The sequence below is a fragment of the Schistocerca nitens genome, chromosome 6 (assembly GCF_023898315.1).
Source record: "Schistocerca nitens isolate TAMUIC-IGC-003100 chromosome 6, iqSchNite1.1, whole genome shotgun sequence".
NCBI classification, from domain to species: Eukaryota; Metazoa; Arthropoda; class Insecta; order Orthoptera; family Acrididae; genus Schistocerca; species Schistocerca nitens.
The window spans coordinates 355,981,776-356,006,259 of NC_064619.1; the positions used below are offsets into that span (position 1 = coordinate 355,981,776).

The following is a 24,484-nucleotide window of genomic DNA, read 5'->3' on the forward strand; positions in this document are numbered from 1 at the left end:
CTGTACATTGCATTCATAGACCTTTGACTCAGTTAATCAAGAAGCACTATGGGCAACATAGGCATCAAGTGGATGTCCTGGAAAATACTTCAAAATACTTCAGCTTCTACAAGACAATATGAATGCTACTTTCCTTGTCAGCAATGGACCCAGAGAGACGTTTAAGATTATCTCATGACTCAAACCAGGGTGTGTTAATGCACCTAGCCTATTCTCGATATTTGTGGGAATCATTCGTCACCTCGGTAAGAAAAACCTACTGTTGGGTGTTGACGTAGCTTATATGACTCCTGTTAACCTATTCAACCTTAAAAGACTCCGAGTTAAAAGCAAAATAGTCGCAACAGCTGTCATCCGAATTCAGTACGATGAAGATAACGATATTTCGCACACACAGAGGAGGATCTGCAAACTACCCTAAATTCATTCAGTCCAGCATAAAAATCCAATGGTGTGGAGCTTAACACAGACATAACGAAAGACCTCTATCAGCCAGCCCAAATTCCACTGCTACAGCGCCGGTTATCACAGTAGATAATACATCTCTAGAAATTGTAGTGTATTTTCCATACCAGGGACGCAATCGTTCCGTAAATTCAGACATTGATGCAGAAATTCCACACCGACTAAAGTGTGGAAATACTGCATATGGTCATCTTTTGAAAAGAGAATTTGATAGCCATGACTATTAGTGTCAAAACTATGCTTACAGTCTATAATGCCATTATCATGCTACACTTCTTTATGTATGTGAAACCTACACCACCTACAGGCATCACTTAAAGCCCTTAGAATAGTACCACCAACGCTTCCTAAGGAGCATACTGAATGTAAGGTAGATAGATCGACGAACGAAACACAGCACTTTGGAAGAAACCAACTCCAGAAGCAATGATGAAAAAATTGTCAAACACCAACGTTGCTGGGCTGGTCATATTATCCACATGCCGAACACCTATCTCCCTAAGCAAATGATGTTCTCCCACACTGAATAATGACCAACACAATCAAGGAGGGCAAACAAAACGATATAAATATGTCTTCAGGTCAAACATGACAAATGTTCAAAATGGCTCTGAGGACTATGGGACTTAACATCTGCGGTCATCAGTCCCCTAGAACTTATAACTACTTAAACCTAACTAACCTAAGGACATCACACACGTCCATGCCCGAGGCACGATTCGAACCTGCGACCGTAGCAGTCACACGGTTCCAGACTGAAGCACCTAGAACCGCATGGCCACACCGGCCGGCTGACAATATGTCAAATAAACACAAGTGGCGGGGAAACATCTCCCCTAGACAGATCCAAATGGCGACAGTTTGTTCCCCAAGGCACACTTAAGTTTGAAAAAGAGAGATAATTCAAGAGAACAAGAAGATACCTATATATATATAACTCAGTTGGTTTTACTGAGAAATTCATCAATGGAGTAGAAGTAGTTGGCCACCAATAAATCCTTTAGGCTTCTCTTAAACTGAATTTCATTGGTTGTTAAGCTTTTTATGGCTGTGGGCAAGTTATTGAAAATGTGTGTTCCTGAATAATGCACACCTTTTGTACAAGACTAAGTGACTTTAAATACTTGTAAAGATTATTCTAATCTCTAGTATTCATTCCATGAATTGAGCAGTTGGTTTGAAAAAGTGATGTATCTTTAACGACAAATATCATTAAGGAATAAATATATTGGGAAGCAGTAATTAGTATCTCTAGCTTCCTAAACACGCTTCTGCAGGATGTTCTTGAGTTCACACCACATATAACCCTTACTGCACATTTTTGTGCCAGGAAAACTTTAGCTTGGCTTGTTGAATTACCCCAAAAAATAATCCAGCGTGACATTATGGAATGAAAGTAAGCATAGTATGCCAGCTTTTTCATTTTTATATCCCCTATGTCTGACACAATTCGCATTACAAATAGAGATTTGTTAAGATGCTTGAGCAGTTCTGTGGTGTGCTCCTCCCATTTCAATTTATTATCAAGCTGTAATCCCAAGAAATTAACACTGTACACTTCTTCTATCTGTTTGTCATCATATGTTAGGCATATACTCGATGGACAACCCTTACAAGTTCTGAACTGCATATAGTGTGTTTTTTTTCAAAGTTTAGTGACAAAGAATTGGCTAGAAACCAGTGAGTAATGTCCACAAATATTTTATTTTCTGATCTTTCTAAGACTACACTTGATTTCCTATTTATTCCAATGTTTGTATCATCAGCAAACAAACAAACTTGGCATCTGGTAATGTTACTGATAAGAGGTCACTGATATACACAAGAAAAAGGAAGGGCACCAAAATGGAACCTTGTGGGACCACACATGTAATTAGTTCCCAGTTGGATGATACCTGATAGCTTGATACATGTCTCTTTCCTAATAACACCCTTTGTTTCCTGCAAGAGATATAAGATTTTTGAACCATTTTGAAGCATTTCCTTTTACACTATAATATTCTAATTTATTTAAAAGGATAGTGTCATTTACACAGTCAAATGCCTTTGACAGATCACAATATATATCAGTGGGCTGCAATTTTTGTCTAATGAATTAAGCACATTTTCAATGTAAATGTAGATAGCCTTCTCAATATCAGAACCCTTTAGAAGTCCTAACTGTGAATCTGACAGTATGCTATTTGAGATAAGATGGTTATAAAGCCGATTGTACATTACTTTTTCTAAACTTTTTGAGAATGCTGGCAACAGTGAAATTGGACGGAAATTTGATGCTATTTCTTTATCTCCCTTCTTAAACAGTGGCTTAACTTCAGCATATTTCCACCATTCAAGAAATATTCCACTGATAAACGAATGGTTACACAGATAGCTTAATATGTTACTTAGCTCCGAATCACAGTCTTTAATTAACTTTGTTGATATTTCATCATACCCACTAGATGCTTTTGATTTTAAAGTTTTTATGATACACATTATTTCTGCTGGGGTAGTGAGGGTCATATTCATATTATGGAAGTTACTTGAAATATCTGGTCTGAGGTATTCCATAACGGCAGCTACTGGACCTAAAAGCCCCATCTTTCCTGTAAAAGTTATAAAATCGTTGCTAAAAAGTTCTGCAATACTATATGCATTTGTCACCAATGTATCATTTACTCTTAATGCTATTTGTTCCTCTTCCATGTCTGGTCAAGTCCAGATTATATCTGACTGTTACTTACTTCTATTAAATTTCCAATGAAAGATTTATTTTATTGATTTATCGTATCCAAGACATCACCATTTTACATATATATATATATATATATATATTACAATGCAAGAAAAGTAGTTATAATACAATAATACATGGTTATAAGGTAAATTAACTACAATAATATAGAAAAGTATGTAACATATAATGATAAGCGCTAAGGATGCGAAACAGCGATTTTCATATCCCACATGAAGCCCAATACACTGCAGCTTGAATAGCCTTGTCATTTGCTTCAAAAAGGTCTTGAGTCGAACACGGGTTGTTTAGTTTCCTGCAGATGAAACAATGTTTTGGATGAGGTTGTGTAGATTCATTTAGAATGTAAATATATAGAAAAACGTATATAGTAAAGGCATTGTATCATGTGTTTAAGATGAATGAAATAATTTTAGAAGATATGCCTATGTACCTCAGACGAAAGCAATTTCTTTTCTGGCATCTCAACATTTCTGTAGGTATAATACCTATCGCCCCTAATTCTTGAAATGGGATGTTGTTTTACGTGACTCATAAGCTCCCATTCATATTTAAAAATCACATCAATATTACCTGTAGAAGCACAAGCTACATCCATTGTAGACATGCTGAGTGGAAATGATAGTGTAGAATTTCATAAGCTAGATGCACAGTAAGAGCTGGGTGCACACAAGGGAAACCTCTGTGATAGACTGTTGAGGCGAGCACGGTGCGGGGCGGGATAATTCAGCAGTTCCATTACATGACGCACGATGGCCCTGTGGAGAGACACTGCCCAGCTAGCAGATGCTGATGTTTCTGTTCAGCACTTGCATGCTTTTTAATGGTCACAGTGCATCACAAGTCCTAGTACAAGTGGATAAAGTACATATCATTAATTGAAACGCATGTTACTTCATAAAATGCTTGTTTGCAGCCGTAACTCTATGCAAAATTATAAAACAATTTCCTTTTGACACAATTTTGTGATGTCTGTTATACAGGATCATTTCTTTACACAGAGACTGGTTATGAATATCTGCTCATCACAGCTTTGAGTATGCCTGCTGTATAATTGCACCAACAGGCTACTACAGTCAAAACAGCACACAACAATAGCACAGCAAGTACAAACTCAGCATTTTGTTTGCACAGTCCTTTCAGTTACTTATTTTCAGCAAGGGCTGCTTTCAACAGTCTTGTCATGTCATTATATACAGCAAAGCATTTGTCTAGTCTGGCACCTGTTGTAGTCAGAAGCAATTTGCACAAATACAAATGTCACTAGCTGTCTTCACCATGCCTCCCTCCCATCATACTTTCTGACTTCAGAGAGGCCTTCGCAGAAGCGCCTCTATTGTAGTCTACCGGAAAGACCCAGGCGACCCGCGGGACTTGCTTATGAGGTCCTTAGTCTCTGCATACGTTACTCTGTGCTACGTGGCAGCTACATAAAAATGGTTCGAATGGCTCTGAGCACTATTGGGACTTAACATCTGAGGTCATCAGTCCCCTAGAACTTAGAACTACTTAAATCTAACTAACCTAAGGACATCACACACATCCATGCCCAAGGCAGGTGTCGAACCTGCGACCATAGCGGTCGCGCGGTTCCAGGCTGAAGCGCCTAGAACCACTTGGCCACTCCAGCTGGCGCAGCTATATAAACTGACAACTTCCAAACAGAATGGGCGTAAACCAAGAACCATCTGTGAATAGACATTTTAACTACTTGTAGTAGGAAGAAGCCATAGCGCTTTTCACAGAAAACTGGCATTGGCAAATAGCTTATTTTTATAAGATTACCATACAATGCCTTAGAATGTACACTATTACATCTGTTATGACCACTCTATACTAAGTATTACAGGGCAAATTGAACAGATAAACAGCATTTTATAAGTCAATTAAATTTGTGAAATAATCACTAAACCATTGTATGCATGTAAACAAACATAAACCAGAAAAGTTCAAAAGAACTAGTTAGTTTATTAGTATTATTTCATGCATATATGTTGTGTTTAATTGCCACAACACCAAGATATTTTATGTATCTTCTGGCATGTTACTAGTGAAACTGCCAACAACTAGTGGTATGGTTGTGCAGATAGACCATACCTTGTGTTTTAAAATGAAACTGATCTTAATATTTTGTACTGATATGCTACTGATGTGAGTCTACATCTGTGGTATATACTCGCCATTATGCTACGACACCCAGGAAAATATTATTTAGAGCAGTGTTTAGTAGTAGTAATAGCTTTATCCACCTGCACATCTATTTTTACAAGGATATAGGACATGTCGAAGTATTTACAAATTTAGATCAATTTAAAATAAGTTAATTCGTATACTCATATATTTACAGACTTCTAGTTAGAGACCTTCATTAGATTTACTCCTGGTACACAATACTTTTTTATAAATAACTTATTTAATAATGTAATGCCACACTCTTCACTCATATCTCACTATTAGTCACTGCATACACTATAGACTTCACTCACTACACACACACACACACACACACACACACACGCACACACACACACACACTGGTGATATCTGGGCCATTTTCTGTACCGCAACTTCCCATTTGCTATCCTGAAAAACTGAGTCTGCACTCCATAATGAGTGAGATGTTTAGCACAGAAAGACGAAGAGGTCTTAGTATCGTGCTATGCATAACTTGGAGGTAAGTATTTCTAGAATGGAAAAAAAACATAAAGTGAAGGTTTTATGGGAGTGCTGGATATTTTATAACCATTATTACTATTATTTATTTGTAAAACATCTTTTTTATTAAACCCCTGCTCTGTAATTTTTCAATGTATAAAATGTATTGCTTAACAGGTACCTTTTAGTTGCCTTTTAAATAAGTGTATTTTTGCAATTTTATTAATATATATTTTGGTAATGTATTGTACAGTTTTATTCCTTGGTAGAAAATGTTGTTTTGAGTTTTATGTTTACTTTTTCTTCGTAAATGTAAGTTGAGCCTATCTCTTGTTGCATGGTAATGCACAGAGCTGTTTGTGCAGTTATTACCGATGTTATTTTTTATGTGTACAACTGACTGCTAAATGTATTCGCATGGAGCAGTTAAAAGTCCCAGTCTTTAGAACAGATCTTTACAATGAGCTCCACTAGTATTTTTCGTTATTATTCTTATGGCTGTTTTCTGGAGTTTGTAAAGTTGTGGTCATATTTTGTGCATTTGTTCCCCAAAAAGAATGCCATAGCTAAGAATTTGAGTGTACATATGACTAATATGTAACTAAAAGACACTGCATGTTACACACTGATGATAGGATTCGAAGGGCATAATATTGTGATGACATTCTGTTTGCAAGTACCTTTGCGTGTTCACATAACTTTAACTGAGAATCAGTATTCATTCCTACAAATTTTGCATTTGTTACACAGTCTATAGAGGTGCCATCTACATTTCATTTAACATTGTCATTTATCCTCTTCAAACTGAAATTCATGGCATTAGTTTTCTCTTTGTTCAATGTTACTTCATTGCTTATTGACCAATCATAAACTTCCTTGACAGTTTCATTTGCTTTCTCAGCAGGGAGTTCTCTTGTTTTCTCAGTGACTATAGTATTTCTGTCATCAGCAAAGAGAATTTTTTCACCATGAATAACACTATTGGGAAAGTCATTGATGTATATCTGGAACAGTATTGCTTCTAATATGCTACCTTGCAGAACATGTATATTAATGTATATTGGTTCTAATAAGTATTTTACTAAATGCTTGGATATATTTGAAGTATGTGCCATCTCTACTCTTTGTGCCCTATCTGTTAGGTATGATCGAAACCAATCATTAGGTACTCCTCTTATTCCTAATGCTTCTAGTTTATTTGATAGAATCTTGTGGTCGACTGTATCAAACGCCTTAGAAATATCCAAAAATATGCCTGTGACACACTCGTCTTTATCAAGAGTGTCAAGTACAACTTTTGTGAATTCTACTATGGCTGACTCCATATTCTTGCCACTGCGGAAGCCAAACTGTGATTCGCTTAAATGGTTGTATTTATTCAGGCAATTCATCAATCTGGCTTTCATAATTGCTTCTATTGCTTTTGAGAATGGTGACAGCAGGGAAATGGGCCAGTAATTTTCTGTGTTTTCTGCATTACCTTTCTTAGGCAAAGGTACAACTCTTGCCTGTTTTAACTGCTCTGGAAACGACCCTGATGTGAAAGATTCATTAATTATATTTGTTAAGGGGCCTTGTATAATCCCTATGCATTGTTTAAGTACACACATTGGTACTCCGGATGTAACTAACATTTTACAATGCAACAAACGGCACTGATTACGTATTTGTTTATATGTTCAGATGTGCTAACAAAACTAACGTGGTTCCATTTTTAAAAAAAAACTAGGTTCGTGTTAAAAAACATACTTCCGTGCATTTTTGTATGGTTTGTATTAAACAATTACACTATCCCCTCTCCTCACGTTCGGTCTGTGGAATCGGTTCGTCAGTATTTGATGTGGTTTACGAAATACATCCAACGGTAACGTTAGGTGACTCACCCTGTATATTATGTGGAGAAATTACGTGAATTTGTACATGGAATCAGCCAGAAGATAAGGATGGACACCTTGTTTTCCTCTTGTGAAGTAGCCGTCAAACTAACCAACAAAAAATCGACAATGGTTGACACTTCGCGCAATAACAAACCAGAAATCCCAGTATCCCTGCTTCAACCAAAGATTAAGCCAATTTCTTCATCTGCTTTCATTTACAGGAGAGAAAAAATGTTGGCGTCGTACGATCCAAAGAAAAAAAAAATGTTATTCTTCTGTCAACGATGCAAGAGAGAGATGAATTAAATGAGAAGGCAAAGACATCGAACATGTGGAAATGGAAATGATCGTATGGCACTGTTGGCCGGGAGGGCCCAATCGGGGGAGTTCGGCAGCTGTATTCCAAGTCCGTTTTAGATGACGCCACATCGGCGACTTGTGAGTCAATGATGATGAAAATGATAATGAGGGATACACAACACCCAGTCCCCTGCCGGGAATCGAACCCGGGCCCCTGCGTGGTTGGCGGTAACGCTACCGCTAAGCAACGGAGGCGGACATCGAACAATGTAATTTTCTACAATGGTAACAAAAGGAAAGTCGATGTATTTACTATGGCACAACAAGACCACGCCTCGAAGAACCAGACACTGGCCAATGCGATAATGTATGGGCTTTTAGATACGCCAGGAATAAATTTTTATGTCTTGTATAAGGGGAATGGCACAAGCAGCCGTAGCAATTATCACAAGTCATTGGCTTTCATGGCGGTCGAAGCAGAAATGAAAGTTAGACCCACGTGAAATAATTTACCCAAGGAGTTTCGCATAACATGGAACAGATTTTTACACTTTTGGGAGCGATATTCCAAGATCAGCAGCACAGCCAGGAACGATCTTAAAAAAAAGAAGTGACGATGCTTTTTTCGCAGTCGAAAATAAGACTGGGAAACTTCCTCCGAATGCCGTGTCTGCTAGGAACCAAAGTGCAAAGACCACCGGGGAAATATTTTTCAAAGTTGCCCTAACAGTTTCGTTTCAATACGTTTGATATATTCAAAATTTAATGGAATTTTGTAATGAATTTATAAAATCTGTGTTTCCTTTCACATGAACTGTTTATTCAGAGTTGTCAGCCTTATACTTTTTACCAGTTTACATATTATCTGTGATATTTTTCAGAAGAGAGGGCACAGGCTCGCGTTCTACGAACATTTGCTAAAACGTAGCAGAACGTTATATCCTCTATTTCACTTCTGGAGTGGTAACCATCCATTGCTAACAAATGGTGCGGGAGAGAAAATGTAAATGTACTACACTATTTGTACTTACAAACAGTTCGCTAATAGTAAATACATAAGTGAATCCGAGTGTGGATAGAAGGTACAACACTACGATACAACCCAGGGTTGACAGTACTGTACAGTAAATCACAAAACTCGCCGAAAACTAACGTAGCCTACATCAGGACTCGTACCAGACAGCTGTTTGTCTGCAGCCACCCAATAATAAGTAGAGTACTGTGAGTAGGACATACTGTGTCATTAGATCTTGCTTATAAATGTGACTAATATTTTCCTATGCATATCCGTATGGGATGGCAATGAGAAATGGTACAAACCACGATACTGGCCTTTTTCTTTCACACGCCCGGGTCTCAAAATAGCATCACTCAGTCACTCTTTTGTCAGTTTTCTGGGGACGCCAACACACAAGTCGCCTGCTGCATCATATCATTGGACCCCTATATGGGGACATGCTGACAAGAGTCTTACACCTACATCTCACAGAGTTAATAGAATATTAAAACCTCTAAAAAAAGGTGTTGACATCTGTGTCATAAGGAATAAAGTCAGGGATAACTCATCTTTAAGAAAAAGTTTTCGTTGCTCAAAAACTTAATGTAAGAATAATACCTCGTGCTCAATCTCTATCATCTTGTAGACATTTGTTTAAGGAGTTATTCTGTCTAGAGCATCACAATATATTTGTTTCTTCATAAAGTTTATTGTTCATAATCCATTGCAATTCAAAACGGACAATGATGTGCATAATCATTATACTATAAGAAAAATGTCATTCATTACTTCACTTTAAGGCTACCTTTACTTCAAGAATGGGTGCTCACTGCAGCAACAAAAATTTTTGATCGCTTACCCAGCGACATAAAATTTTCAGCAGACAAGAAAGTAAAATCTGGACGCAAACTGAAAAAGTTTCTCCTTGGAAACTCTTCCACTCCATAGACGAATTTCTGTTATTGTAATGTGTAAAAGTTGGTGGGTTAGTAAACCATGTTTGTAGCCATATTTACAAATCAGTCTGCGATGTGAATTAAAACGCCTATTTCCACGTATTTACGACCTACCGTGCAAAATGAGCACTGGAACATGAAACTAACTACCTGTTCGTGAAACATAAAGTACCTTCATAATTTACTCGATGCCTACATGTCGGGCTTTGTAGCCTAGAGGCTAAGAAATACCTAGTCATTGTCCACTTTCGTTTCGGATTTCCTTAATTCTTTCTCCTAACGGTCTAACATATACAGTGTCTCAGTGCAAAACATGTGTTTACTCAAGGAAATGAAAATCTTTGATGTGCTGTATATTTCGGTTGTGGAGTCAAATTTCATCTCCTACTGACTTTTGTAGTGATATGCTGATACCTGTTTGTCCTACACTCCCTGATTGACCTTACTTACGTTAGTAAATTTCACAATATACTCCACAATTAATTACACATTAATTACATGTTTGTTAACTGTATATTGCGTTGCTGTGGTATTCCTACCAACTGCTGTCATTCTTGCATACGTAAGAGTCCCTCAAAAGAACTTACGAAGCTGCAGACAGAAATGTCCCAGCGCCCAACGAGATTATTGTGGACGGAACACGAGCTTGGTTGTGTAGAATAATTGAGGCAATCAAATGGCCACGGTGGCATTTGACTTAATCTATTTACGAGACAGAACGAGTTTCAATAACTGTAGCTTGGTACATTTTGACGTCTAATTCTTTTGATTGTCTTTACTTTTGTACCTTCTTCAGTTCATAAGTTGAAGTAAAATGTTCTCTCCAAGTATATAAATCGTAGTGTAATCCATGTTATCAGCCTGGCTTCGCGCGTTAGTGACGAGTCATACAGTTTCATTCCGTTGAATCAATTTACTTCGAGCCAAGGAAGACAATATTTAATTGAAAGAGACGGGTTGACAACTGCAGATTTTCTCGTTGGCACTGCAGTTATGAGACATCCAGTACTGCACAATTGTTATAGCCCAGCCGTCACTGTTCGCTGAGATCCAAAAAATAATTTTGTCTTTTCGAAGTATTTTCGACGATGGCTACCGTATGTGCTGTTAACAAGAGTCTGACAAGAATATTAAGGATGCTGTCCTGTAGTTTTACCTGGGATTTCTAATTAGCCCTGATAAAATAACATGTATATTAGTTTGACAGAATGAAGCAACTCAGTATTGCATTAGCTCAAATATTGAGCAGAAATCCTCTGAAATTATGTGTAGATATTTCATTTCAATAGCTGGTGTCAGTTGATGATAGTATCGCTCAGCTAGAAACGTGTGTTTAAATATATAAATGTATAAAATGGGAGTATTATTTGTGATGAAAGAAAATTCTTTAAATCATGAAGGCCACTAAAATACTGAAGAAAACATGTTTTAACCAAATCCATGAAAAGTGGAGGACAAACATATGAAAAGAGGATTCATACTGCATGCAGATCTAATTTTGTAAAAAGTATGGGCGTTACATTAGTGGGAGTGAGTCATTACACTCCAGTGATCATACCTTTCCTTTTTTTCTTTTTTTACCAAATTCATTAGCCTTATAACTTCAAATAATAATCATGAAGATAATAGTAAACCCTATTTAATTATTGCAACGAGAATACTGAAAGATTCTTGTCAAATATTAACATTAGCCGAGTTTAGCATAGTCATGTAACTGCAGAAAGTGCACAATCAAAACTATGTGATGAACATCTCTATTCCATGATAATTAATCCTTCCGTTGCTGTTTTGGGGTAACACTGCTGTTCTTCTACTGTTTTAACTGATTTGGTGAACCACTGTCGTCCTTACAAATCATCTGCAAACAATAGCCGACCACGGTTGTCAAGAAGGAGAAAATAAAGGTGAACAGCGTTGCAAAAGATATAAAACAGGTTGAAGGAAAACTGACAGCGAATATTTGTCGCAACATAAAATATATAAACTTAACAGTAAATAAACTTACGAGGATTATACCAGAAAAATTTTATATGACACACTTAAAAAATAATAATGAAAAATTTTCGCCCAGGCGGTGGCCGAGCGCTTCTAGGCGCTTCAACCAGGGAACCGCGTGACTGCTACGGTCGCAGGTTCGAATCCTACCCCAGGCATGAATGTGTGTGATGTCCTTAGTTTGGTTAGGTTTATGTAGTTCTAAGTTTTAGGGGACTGATGACCTCAGATTTTAAGTCCCATAGTGCTCAGAGCCATTTGAACCGTTTGAAAAATTTTATCTGTGAGTGATAGGAATATGTAGCGGAGAAGATGGAGAGGAGAAATATATGCAAAATGAAATAAATTTTCGTAATTGATAGGAGCGTTACCTAAACGCCCGTTTGCTGTGAGTAAGCGTGAAAATCTACACTTATTAGCCGAGACAGGGCATTGTATATTGTTGTTGTTGTGGTCTTCAGTCCAGAGACTGATTTGATGCAGCTCTGCATACTACTCTATCCTGTGCAAACTTCTTCATCTCCAAATACCTACTGCAACCTACATCCTTCAGAATCTGCGTATTGTATTCATCTCTTGGTCTCCCTCTCCGATTTTTACCCTCCACGCTTCCCTCCAATACTAAACTGATGATCCCTTGATGCCTCAGAACGTGTCCTACCAACCGATCCCTTCTTCTAGTCAAGTTGTGCCACAAATTCCTCTTGTCGCCAGTTCTATTCATAACCTCCGCATTAGTTACGTGATCTACCCATCTAACCTTAAGAATTCTGTAGCACCACATTTCGAAAGCTTCTATTGTCTTCTTGTCTAAACTATTTATCGCCCATGTTTCACTTCCATACATGGCCACACCCCATACAAATACTTTCAGAAACGACTTCCTGACACTTAAATCTATACTCGATGTTAACAAATTTCTCTTCTTCAGAAAAGCTTTCCTTGCCGTTGCCAGTCTACAGATTATATCCTCTCTACTTCAACCATCATCAGTTATTTTGCTCCCCAAATAGCAAAACTCTTTTACTACTTGAAGTGTCTCACTTCCTAATCTAATTCCTTCAGCATCACCCGACTTAATTCGACTACATCCCATTATCCCTGTTTTGCTTTTGTTGATGTTCATCTTATATCCTCCTATCAGGACACTGTCCATTCCATTCAACTGCTCTTCCAAGTCCTTTGCTGTCTTTGACAGAATTACAATGTCATCGGTGAACCTCAAAGTTTCTATTTCTTCTCCATGGATTTTAATACCATCTCCGAACTTCTCTTTTGTTTCCTTTATTGCTTGCTCAATATACAGATTGAATAACATCAGGGAGAGGCTTCAACCCTGTCTCACTCCCTTCCCAACCACTGCTTCACTTTCATGTCCCTCGACTCTTATAACTACCATCTGGTTTCTGTACAAATTGTAACTAGCCTTTCGCTCCCTGTATTTTACCCCTGCCACCTTCAGAATTTGAAAGAGAGTATTCCAGTCAACATTGTCAAAAGCTTTCTCTAAGTCTACGAATGCTAGAAACGTAGGTTTGCCTCTCCTTAATCTTTTTTCTAAGATGAGTCGTAGGGTCACTATTGCCTCACGTCTTCCAACATTCCTACGGAATCCAAACTGATCTTCCCCGAGGTCAGCGTCTATCAGTTTTTCCATTCGTCTGTAAAGAATTCTTGTTAGTATTTTGCACCCCTGACTTATTAAACTGATACATCGGTAATTTTCACATCTGTCAATACCTGCTTTCTTTGGGATTTGAATTATTATACTCTTCTTGAAATGCGAGGGAATTTATCCCTCTATATACTCCTTCCACCTTTCAGCTTTCCCTTCTTTGCTTAGAACTGGGTTTCCATCTCAGCTCTTGATATTCATGCAAGTGGTTCCCTTTTCTCCAAAGGTCTCTTTAATTTTCCTGTACGCAGTATCTATCTTACCCTTCGTGAGATAATCCTCTACATCCTTACATTTGTCCTCTAGCCATCCCTGCTTAGCCGTTTTGCACTTCCTGTCGATCTCATTTTTGAGACGTTTGTATTCCTTTTTGCCTGCTTCATTTACTGCATTTTTATATTTTTTTCCTTTCATCAATTAAATTCAATATTTCTTCTGTTACCCAAGGATTTCTATTAGCCCTCGTCTTTTTACATACTTGATCCTCTTCTGCCTTCACTATTTCATTCTTCAAAGCTGCCCATCTTCTTCTACCGTATTTCTATCCCCCATTCCTGTCAATTGTTCCCTAATGCTCTCCCTGAAACTCTGTACAACCTCTGGTTCTTTCAGTGAATCCAGGTGCCATCTCCTTAAATTCCCACCTTTTTGCAGTTTCTTCAGTTTTAATCTACAGTTCATAACCAATAGATTGTGGTCAGAGTTCACATCTGCCCATGGAAATGTCTTACAATTTAAAATCTAGTTCCTAAATCTCTGTCTTACCATTAAATAATGTATCTGAAACCTTCTAGTATCTCTAGGGTTCTTCCATGCATACAACCTTCTTTCATGATTCTTGAACCAAGTGTTAGCTATGATTAAGTTATGCTTTGTGCAAAATTCTACCAGGTGGCTTCCTCTTGCATTTCTTAGCCCCAGTCCATATTCACCTACTACGTTTCCTTCTCTTCTATTTCCTACTGTCGAATTCCAGTCACCCATGACTATTAAATTTTCGTCTCCCTTCACTACCTGAATAATTTCTTTTATCTCATCATACATTTCATCAATTTCTTCATTATCTGCAGAGCTAGTTGGCATATAAACTTGTACTACTGTAGTAGGCGTGGGCTTCGTGTCTATCTTGGCCACAATAATGCGTTCGCTATGCTGTTTGTGGTAGCTTACCTGTACTCCTATTTTTTTATTCATTATTAAACCTATTCCTGCATTACCGCTATTTGATTTTGTATTTATAGCCCTGTATTCACCTGACCAAATGTCTTGTTCCTCCTGCCACCGAACTTAACTAATTCCCACTATATCTAACTTTAACTTATCCATTTCCCTTTTTAAATTTTCTAACCTACCTGCCCGATTAAGGGATCTGACATTCCACGCTCCGATCCGTAGAACACCAGTTTTCTTTCTCCTGATAACGACGTCCTCTTGAGTAGTCCCCGGCCGGAGATCCGAATGGGGGACTATTTTACCTCCGGAATATTTTACCCAAGAGGACGCCTTCATCATTTAACCATACAGTAAAGCTGCATGCCGTCGGGAAAAATTACGGCTGTAGTTTCCCCTTGCTTTCTGCCGTTCGCAGTACAAGCACAGCAAGGCCGTTTTGGTTAGTGTTACAAGACCAGGTCAGTCAATCATCCAGACTGTTGCCCCTGCAACTACTGGAAAGGTTGCTGCCCCTATTCAGGAACCACACGTTTGTCTGGCCTCTCAACAGATACCCCTCCGTTGTGGTTGTACTTACGGTACGGCTATCTGTATCGTTGTGGCACGCAAGCTTCCCATCAACGGCAAGGTCCATGGTTCATGGGGGGGATTAGGAAGTTTATTTAATTCAATTGTAACTGGAAACCTCAGTTGCCATTGCTAAAACTCGATCCATAACATCTAATTATCCAGACTCGCAGTAGAAGTTTATAAGCTAACACGATCTGTTAGGGACATCTGTAGACACAGAAATGTCAGCTATTCGTAACATTCAATCCCTAAAAAACCATCTCCTCAAGGAAGTAGTCAAAATTGCACTTCTCATCTTACTTTTCAACATACAGTATATTGTCTCCACCCTGATCCAGTTTCTTTCCGAATTTAACAGAGGACAACACATTAAAGGATTTTTTAAGTAGCTGATCGAAACTATGAGAACTAAATTGAGTTGTCTTACATAAGTGTTAACCGGTGATGGAAAAAACCCTGGTGAAGGATATTTCTTCAAGTTATTTGTTTACATATAAAATCTATTAAAAATTATCTGAATACAAAATAAGGTTCCCAAAAATTTTCAAGTGATGTAACCCAGTCTTACTCCACAATAATTTGTCATTTTAAATGTACAGATTGTTACAGCCAATTCTAATAATATTATAAAATACCCTGTTGCTTAATGAATCTAGATTTTCCTAGTGTTGAATGTGATATACCTGTGGTGTCTCTCACATGAAACTGAGTTTTTTATAGTTGCAAGATTCGAACAATTCACTGTGTATTTTGGCTGAACACGACATAATTCATGAGTTGATTTAAGGATGTGCATGAAGAGACAGCAAAAGTATACGGCTAGGAATATATTCATTCTTTTTTTGTGTGCAGAATGTTGTCAACCAGGTCATAATTGCAGCTGTTGCGAGTCGCAATGAAATGTTTCCTTTTCTAATATCAATCTGTGTTGTGGCAAGAATTGTCAAGAAGGAATAAATTTAGTTCGTTATTGAGCTGTGGCGGCTTGTTATACTGTCGATAACTTTTAGCTGGCTTCTCACCCGGGGGCTCGGATTACCCCCTCGTGCAGTTATCGCTGCCTCGCCTAGTCTTCAAAAGCGCGTCGCATCCTGGTAGAGAGCCCTCTATAGAGGGCTGCATCGGCAGTTGACGGGAGTTTTCGCACAGCGTGGACCGGGGGGCAGCAGCAGTGCTTTGAGCGACTCACACGGACTGTGGATCGGCACGACGTCTTTTCCGGGTCCTCGTTCGCTCTTCTTCACCAAGACTGGGCTGAAGGTAAAGGTATGGTTCGCTTATGTTGCGCGCAACTAGTTGCACAGCGCTGTGTACCGACATACCGCACCGCAAACTGCTTAAACAGATGTTCGTGTTGGTGTTTCATTGAGTCGACATGCACTCCTTGTTACTTGGCTCTGGGATTTTGAGGATAGTGTATCCCTGTGTCATCTCCGTGCGATTTTGAAGTACCATTCGTTAATCTGCTGGCCAGTCTTTTGTCTCCAAAACTTTGCCGCGGTTAATGTTATTATGCTTGTAATGCTCCCAGTTGTCACACATAGCTATCTGAGGAGCCTAAGTCTTACATAACGTTCTTAAAATTGTGTTTGTCGCAAAATTCTTATTCAAGAAAATCCGCTTGTCCTAAGCTTTAGTGTCAGTTTTCAAAGTATTTTAGAAGCTGGAGATCCCTTAGGTATTACCATTGTTCAGACCTTTTAAGCATGTTCTAAACTCCGGTGAATTGTAGGACCTTACCGAATTGTTTACTATATTTCTTCCTGGAAGAAATTAGACTTTCCTTGCTCTTGTTCTGTTAGCAAAACGTATTTTCTAGGACGTATCAACTTATTTGAAACACTCTGTAAGTGTGCTCATGATTAAACCGTAGCTTTACTTCTAGTTTAATCCAGTCATACAATTATCTTCCTTGTTTGTTAACAGCACCTTCTAAGTTGCTGGGATAGTTTTCACGGTTAGCGACTCTTTCCCGCGTCGCCCTGGTTTACTTGCGACCATGTGCACGGCTCTAGATCATTTCTTAGCGCGGCTTGCTATTTGTTTGCAGTCCCACGTCCTTGATGTCTGTGCTGAAGCTGAGTGTCTTACAATAACTGACCTGCAGTGTCAGCCAAGATGCTTTTCATTAACTGGCTTCGCAAAGGAAATTTTCTGTGTAATGTTTAATACATATTCCATCTTTGTTCTAAGCTGTACTGTAAACATTTTGTGTTAACTTTTGGGCAATCCCGATGTTATCTTTGTTAATATTTATCCTGTGTAGGTGCCCTAATGTCTTGCACTTGAATTTGTTTGAAGAGAGTTATCTAGAACTGTTTTAATTATTATAATTGGGCAGTTTATCAAAGGAAAATGTACAGAAATAAGTGTTGTCGTTGTTGAAGAATGAATGATGTTACTTTAAGTGGCCTAGTCCTTCCATGTCATTTCCCTTATCCTCGTAATTCTAGATTCAAATGTCGTCAGTGAAATGCAGTTTCGTTAGTAGGAAAATTACATTAAATTACGCTGGACGTCTACGAGTTCCTCAAAAGTTAGCGACATTTGTAGACTTCGTACCTTGGTATCCTTGGTTTGTGTCATGCGACCGACTATACATAGCGCAACAGGTTACGCAACGACTGACGGCGTCGGCACTATGAAGGACCGTCCTCACCGCAGAGTGCACCAGAACCCCTATATAAAGCCCGGACGGCGAGCTCTCGGCAGCACGTAGCACAGCGCAGCACCACCATGCAGCTCGCAGCCGTTCTCGTCCTGCTCGTCGTCGCTGCAGTCGACGCAATAATTGGTGGTAAGCCGGCGCTCACGCCTGTCTAGCCTCTGGGGTTATAATCCAACATCTTCCTCGACAATCTATTTCTCTGTAAATGCTACAAATCTGTGTTTGTTGCAAAACCAGTTTGTTCCATTCCTATTCACCAAGTTATTCTTACAAATATCGTGCAAAACTAAATATATATTTATGAACGAAGAAAACAATAGAAGTAAACTAAAGATTAATAAATAACCTCCTAAGACCTTCATCCACTTTCGGAAACATTCATACACGTGGATATCTAGTGAAGAGGATAGTGACTGAAAAGCTGTCGTTTTCAATAAAATCCTGATGTTGCACTATAGAGATGTCGGCATTAACTGATCAGAAGGTATTTTAATTTTTCTCTGTGTTCCCACAAATCAAGACCTTTCGTTCTGGCGTTTTCATTGATCAAAGAAGAGTCAGGATATCCACTAACAAATATACTCCACAGAAAATTTACTATGAAAATAAGTTAGGGGTTGATGCATGCAACCTATATTCAGGCGAGCTCACTATGTGTCGGATTAAATATAAACATCCATAGTGTCATCGTCATCTTGGTACGTAAATTAATCTGCCAAGTATTGAGCTATTAAGGCTTCCTAGTTCCTTTATTTAAATTTGTGGTACCTTCGAAGTCGTGTTAAATGTAAACAATGACAAACAGACGTGGTAAATGTCACCATCGCACACCATGTGAGCTTCGTCGTACTGACACTACGGACTGCAAATGTTTAATCGTAGCTGACGAATCATCGTCTCCTATCTGAAGACGATGACAGTGCTCTTACTGAAACGTCGCACATTCTCAACAATATATACTGGTTTCACCACAAAGACAATGTGTGCTAATGCTCAAGGTAATCTCCACGATAATCAATGCCTCGTTCTGGTGTTTGTCCCTCAGATGACCCGTCCCCCAGCGGCCTGGGAGTGAGGACGTGCCCCGATAACGAGCCTGACGTCGTGACCTGCCGCCGGAACGCCCTGCAGTCGGCGCTCTCCCTCTTGGCAGGTGGTAAGTATTAACATAAGACCACGCCACACCGTACAGCTAAACGTGAGGCACTTGTCAACGTTAGTACAGACTTGTAAACGGAGTGACGCTCCAGACTTCTAAGGGATGAAGGGATAGGGCTCATTTATGAATTTGAATTGATGAAAAATATTTACCACAAATTAAGTGTATTTCGGTTTATATCAGACTCTGAAGCAAATTTAAATTTTCTCAGTCTTACTCTCAGACTTGCAGTTGTTCCCTGTTCAAGCTTGCCTTTTCCCTGATCAATTTCCCTTCTTTTTCGTTATCTCTCACAATACTAGGTAATACAAACGAGTGACTTACAAACACACCTAGATCAAAAGGCCACCTGAAAAACCCGCTAGTAGGAATATTCCAAAAATGTGGTTAGTGACCTAGCCGTACCATTTCTGCTTTGGAGGTATGTGTCTCAACGTATATTGCAGATGGAAGACAGCTATCGCATAAATATTATCTTCCTATTTCGCTTTACACATCTTTGTGACCAGCATTACTTATCAAGATTTGCGAGATTCGCAGCAAATGGTGCCTAGATTCATAATAACCGTATAAAGCTTCTGATACGTCGTCTCGTCTACAGGTCTCCCTAGCATCGGGGCGAAACCCATCGACCCACTGACGCAGATCCCACCCCTGATTCTGAAGGCCGACACGCCTCTCCTCAGGCTCAATTTCAAGCTGGACGACATCGTCATGATTGGTCACGCACGTAGCGTTCTCGACGACTTGCAGTGAGTCCCGACAACGTTACATTAAGAAATAATATCGATGTTCATTATTTTAAAATCTGATATACCACTCGCCATAACTTTTCCTGTTTGTCGCTTTTCAAAATTTATCCCTGTTTTGCCAGAGTGGACGTGGAGAACCACACCATTCATGTTGTTACTCACACCCCTGGTGCCTTGGTGATGGAAGGCATCTACACTCTCGATGAAGAAGTTATTAAAGGAATTCCTATGAGAGGCAACGGCCGATTCAAACTTACAATGAGTAAGTATTCCGTGCCTAACAGTAAGTGGTCGTTTGGTTTTTATATGCGTGTGCTAATAAGCTATAGGCTTGCAAGGAAAGAGAGATGAAAACAAAAATCAAGTAGTTCAAAGTAAAATTGAATGCGCAGCGTATCTTTCTGTGTTATAAAAGGGAGTTTATTAAAATTGCAACATAAAGTCACATTGCCTCATAGTGCAGCTGTAAGTTCATTGTAAATAATGGGCTCACAAGTGATTATTCTTTCTTATGATTTATTTCTTCTCCCTTTCAGTCGACTCTACAGCAGACGTAACTTACAAGGGACACCCTGTCACTCGACGCAACGGCGAGACTTATCTGCAACTGGACTCCGCCAAGACGAAGTACACCTACGGGAAGACTTCCTATAAGCTCACTGGCCTGTTCGGAGGCTTCCCTCCTCTTGGTATGTCACACACGCACGCTTAAAATGGTGTTTCACAAAACCCAATTAATATATCGACAACATGCTGCTTACATATCAACGTATATAAGATGCTTCAATAATCCCTGGTACACTGTGGAGTCGTAGTATTTTTTATTCAACCTCATACGTTTGGGCCAAATCTATACTCCACGTAACAAACGCGATGACTACCTTAAACTACAGTAATACTCACATTATCATGCTTTCTCCTTCTTTATACTTGTTTCAGTTTTTATGTCACAAATTCACGTCAGTGTTTACTTGTGACGATATTATCGCCTACTTTACACACAAATCTCATTAGCCATACAAGTTTACAGTAGGAAAGTTCTTTCCTGATGTGATGCCTTCCAGAGTGATATTAACAAATAACATTTACTTGGGAATGAGATACAAGTTTTTCGTCTTACACTTGGCTGAATCCAACTTCACCGTTATAAAATCAGCTAGAAATCTTGTGATACTAACAAGTTGTAACGCCTGTTCCTGTGAACTGTTCTTTGGCATAGCAAACCATTTATTCGAACTTTTTCTCTGCTTGTATATATTTTGTTTTCTCCTTTTGTTTCCGTGAACACCTAAGAATACTAGAAGCTCTGCTATTTGTAAGTAATCCCGGTAACCGATCTCCTTACACATCCAGAATTTCAATGTGTCTGGCGTGTACACGTGACGTGCTGACGGCTTTCATACCGCACACTAAACGCTGTCTATCCGCACACTTGCAGAGGCCGCAGGCAACGCCCTGATCAACGCGGTGACGTCGCCCATCGTGGAGCGCGAGATGCTGGGCCCCATGGAGGACTGGATGGAGCAGGTGTACAAGCAGCAGGCGCAGTACGTCTTCGACACCGTTCCGTACAACAAGCTCTTCCCGGAGAGCGTGAAAACTATTACAAAGAATTCATTTTTCCTCAGTTTTAAGTAAATGTTTTCTAATTTATAATGTGTATATAGTCAGTAATGATATTTCTCTGAATAAAGAATTTTACTAGAAGTTCTTCAGTCAATATTTTTAAAATTATGAACTGACATCAGTTTCCAAGAACAAATTTTTAATGATTTACCCTTTCCTTATGCTGAATACATATAAAACTACTAAACGATGATACCTCTTTATTTTCCGTACCAGGATGACTGACAGAACTGTAGCCTGGTCAGTTACTGATTCTCAACTATACTGCAGTGATCGGATACATTACTTTAGCACTGAATAGAGTAAAAATTCTTTATTGTTTAAGCAGATTCTATGACTGTTCTCAGCATATATTGTTTCATGAATCACATAACTTTCCAAAACTATAATTTACCAAAGTATGTTCACTTCAGAGAACCCACAACTGTCTACTACTTATGCTGCTATGACAGTCGTTTGTTCGCGATGCCACAGTGCATTTCCTGACTCTTAGAAAAATTCAAGCTAGCGCCCACGAAGCATGTTGAGAATTATTTGGTGCAAAAGCAGAACGAATCAGTCAAGCATCGAACGTCAGCTTTATGACTGTCAGAGTGCCGAGCGCATCAGTCGACTGAAGGAAGGAAATACCTCACTTAGCAGTGGAGTAAACAGGCCTCACTGGCTCAGCGGAAGTAGGAAGCATCCAAGTCTTTCTTTAACAAATTCACAGAAACCGTTGCAAGCTAAGGTCATGATTGTTGGACTGAAATAAGTCTTTTGAATTAACCACTAAACAAAATCTGTTAGTAACCTGAAAGCGGATGACTTTCTCTTTTTAATGTCGCTTACACATAAGCAAACAAAGAAAGTTGAAATGCTTAGATGAGCTTCAGTCGAGAGACGATTCAAAAGTGAAATAAATTTTTTATATATAAAATTCCTATAATGAAGCTCTTAGTTTTCAGCTGGGTTATATTATTATATGTCTTTGACTAAGACAAAGCTAAGTAGGATGAGGATGATTAACACAGCACATGTAAGATCTAGCCGATTACAAAACAATGTGATACACATAAAATTTTAAATTGATCTTTCCAACCATTTGTTCATGCAATCTTCATTTTAGATACTGGTTTATAGCAGATCTGCAGGTGAAGGTTTCCTGCAAATATCTTCATCAGAACTATGGTAACTCATGTCACTGAATGTGTTTACAGTAGTCTAGCCATGGTGTCCTTACAGCCCCCCCTTCCCCCTTAAACTATTTACATATCCACTTTGAAAATTGAGTCATGCCTCTTATAAATTTATCCCGTCACATTGTACAATAAAGGTTTTGAGGCCCAACTCTATTTGCCATCACTTAATTAGTTTTTGGACATAAGCGTATATTCTTGAATGTACTTAAGCAGCACTATTCTTCCAAATCCCTGTGTAATCTTCTCTTCTCCCTAGAGTTTATCATAAACGTTTCACTTCCATATGAGGCTAAAATCCACACAAACACTTTCAAAAAACACTTATTAACGATATAAATGTACATTGGGTAACTCATTATATTTTCTCAGCTCTCCTTATTATTGCCAGTTGGAATTTTACGAGTTACTTCTGAGATTATCGGTTAGTGTACCAATCAAACTTTCGTCTACAGATTTATACGTTTCATAATAAGGTGTACATTTGAAAATTCTTAGAAGTCCTTATTGATGATAATTTAAACTGGGAAAACCACTTCTGAAATTCCCTATACAACTTATTTCAGCCACTTTTGCACTTGGAACCATTGCTAATCATCGTGAGAGAGAAATCAATAACTGACGTATTTTTCATATTTCGTTTAATAATGTCATACGTAATGATGCCTCCTTTCCTCAAGAACTTACTGGAAGGATAATACGTAGTGCACATCCAGGATCATCCTCAACATGTCTGTTTAACTAGTTAGGCAAACCGATTACACCTCCATAGTACACTCATTCCCTCATGAAGTTTGTTGCATGTGAACCATTGCATTTCAAAACGTACAACGATGTACATAATTATGATACGAGAAAAAAATTAAAATCATTAAACCACATTGAGGTTATCACTAAAGGGGTGCATTACATGAAGCAACTAAAATATTTTATCAGTTATCTAGTGACATTAAAACTCTGACAGATAGCAAATTATATTTTGAAAAGAAAGTGAAAATGTTTGTCCATGACAAATTCTTCCATTCTGGAAAGGAATTTCTCTTATTGTACTATGTAATAAAGTGTAAATGATGGTAGTTAAGAATGACTAAGTCACATCCATATGTTTAAGCAGAAATCACTCGTAAATTGTACCATGTAGACGTATTTACAAAATAATTTGTGATTTGGATACTAAATGACTCTTTCCAGATCACTGCTATTTATCGTGTGGATCATCCACGAAACATGCTACTAAGTTACTAGGAGGGGCAGATAAGTATCGGAATTATCCACCATCAGCCCAATACTTCATGAAACCAAGTAGGTCAAAGCATAAGTATACTGAAGACAGGAAAACAACTGAGGGTCAGGTGATGACCAGCCAGTCTTTTGGAAACGTTGGAGCAACAGGATGTAGTTCAGACGTTGCGGTTGATAATGGATGTAACACTTTTGAAAATTGGTACGAGTTGATTCGTAGATTTAGAAGTAGCTTTGGACGATGTGAAGTGATGTATGATGTTCAAAACCATCAAAAAAGTAGGTGTTCCGCTACAGAGAAATATTTTACCATTTTACACAGAAAGTCTCTCAGGAGATAAGCTACCAATTTTGCCGTTAAAAGGTAGCAAACTTCCAATTGACTCCAACATAATTCTATTTTTATCATTCCATTCTGCGATTCGGTATTTGTGGTTTAAAACATACTATGTGAGACAA

General features: G+C 38.6%; 1 protein-coding gene across 2 annotated transcripts in view; it reads left to right on the plus strand.

Annotated features, from left to right (window-relative positions):
* Window positions 1-21,686, plus strand: part of LOC126262342 (putative beta-carotene-binding protein) — a 142,012-nt gene extending 120,326 nt beyond the window's left edge. The window contains exons 1-6 of one of the 2 annotated variants that reach the window (XM_049958912.1): window positions 18,103-18,197; window positions 19,114-19,224; window positions 19,829-19,979; window positions 20,102-20,241; window positions 20,516-20,668; window positions 21,418-21,686. In XM_049958912.1, the coding sequence (XP_049814869.1) occupies window positions 18,137-18,197; window positions 19,114-19,224; window positions 19,829-19,979; window positions 20,102-20,241; window positions 20,516-20,668; window positions 21,418-21,617 (816 nt within the window). In that variant the 5' untranslated portion in view covers window positions 18,103-18,136 and the 3' untranslated portion in view covers window positions 21,618-21,686. Of the gene's footprint in view, window positions 1-18,102; window positions 18,198-19,113; window positions 19,225-19,828; window positions 19,980-20,101; window positions 20,242-20,515; window positions 20,669-21,417 lie in introns of those variants that run through there. The other variant, XM_049958910.1, reaches the window with a different exon arrangement.
* Window positions 21,687-24,484: the final 2,798 nt, after the last annotated feature.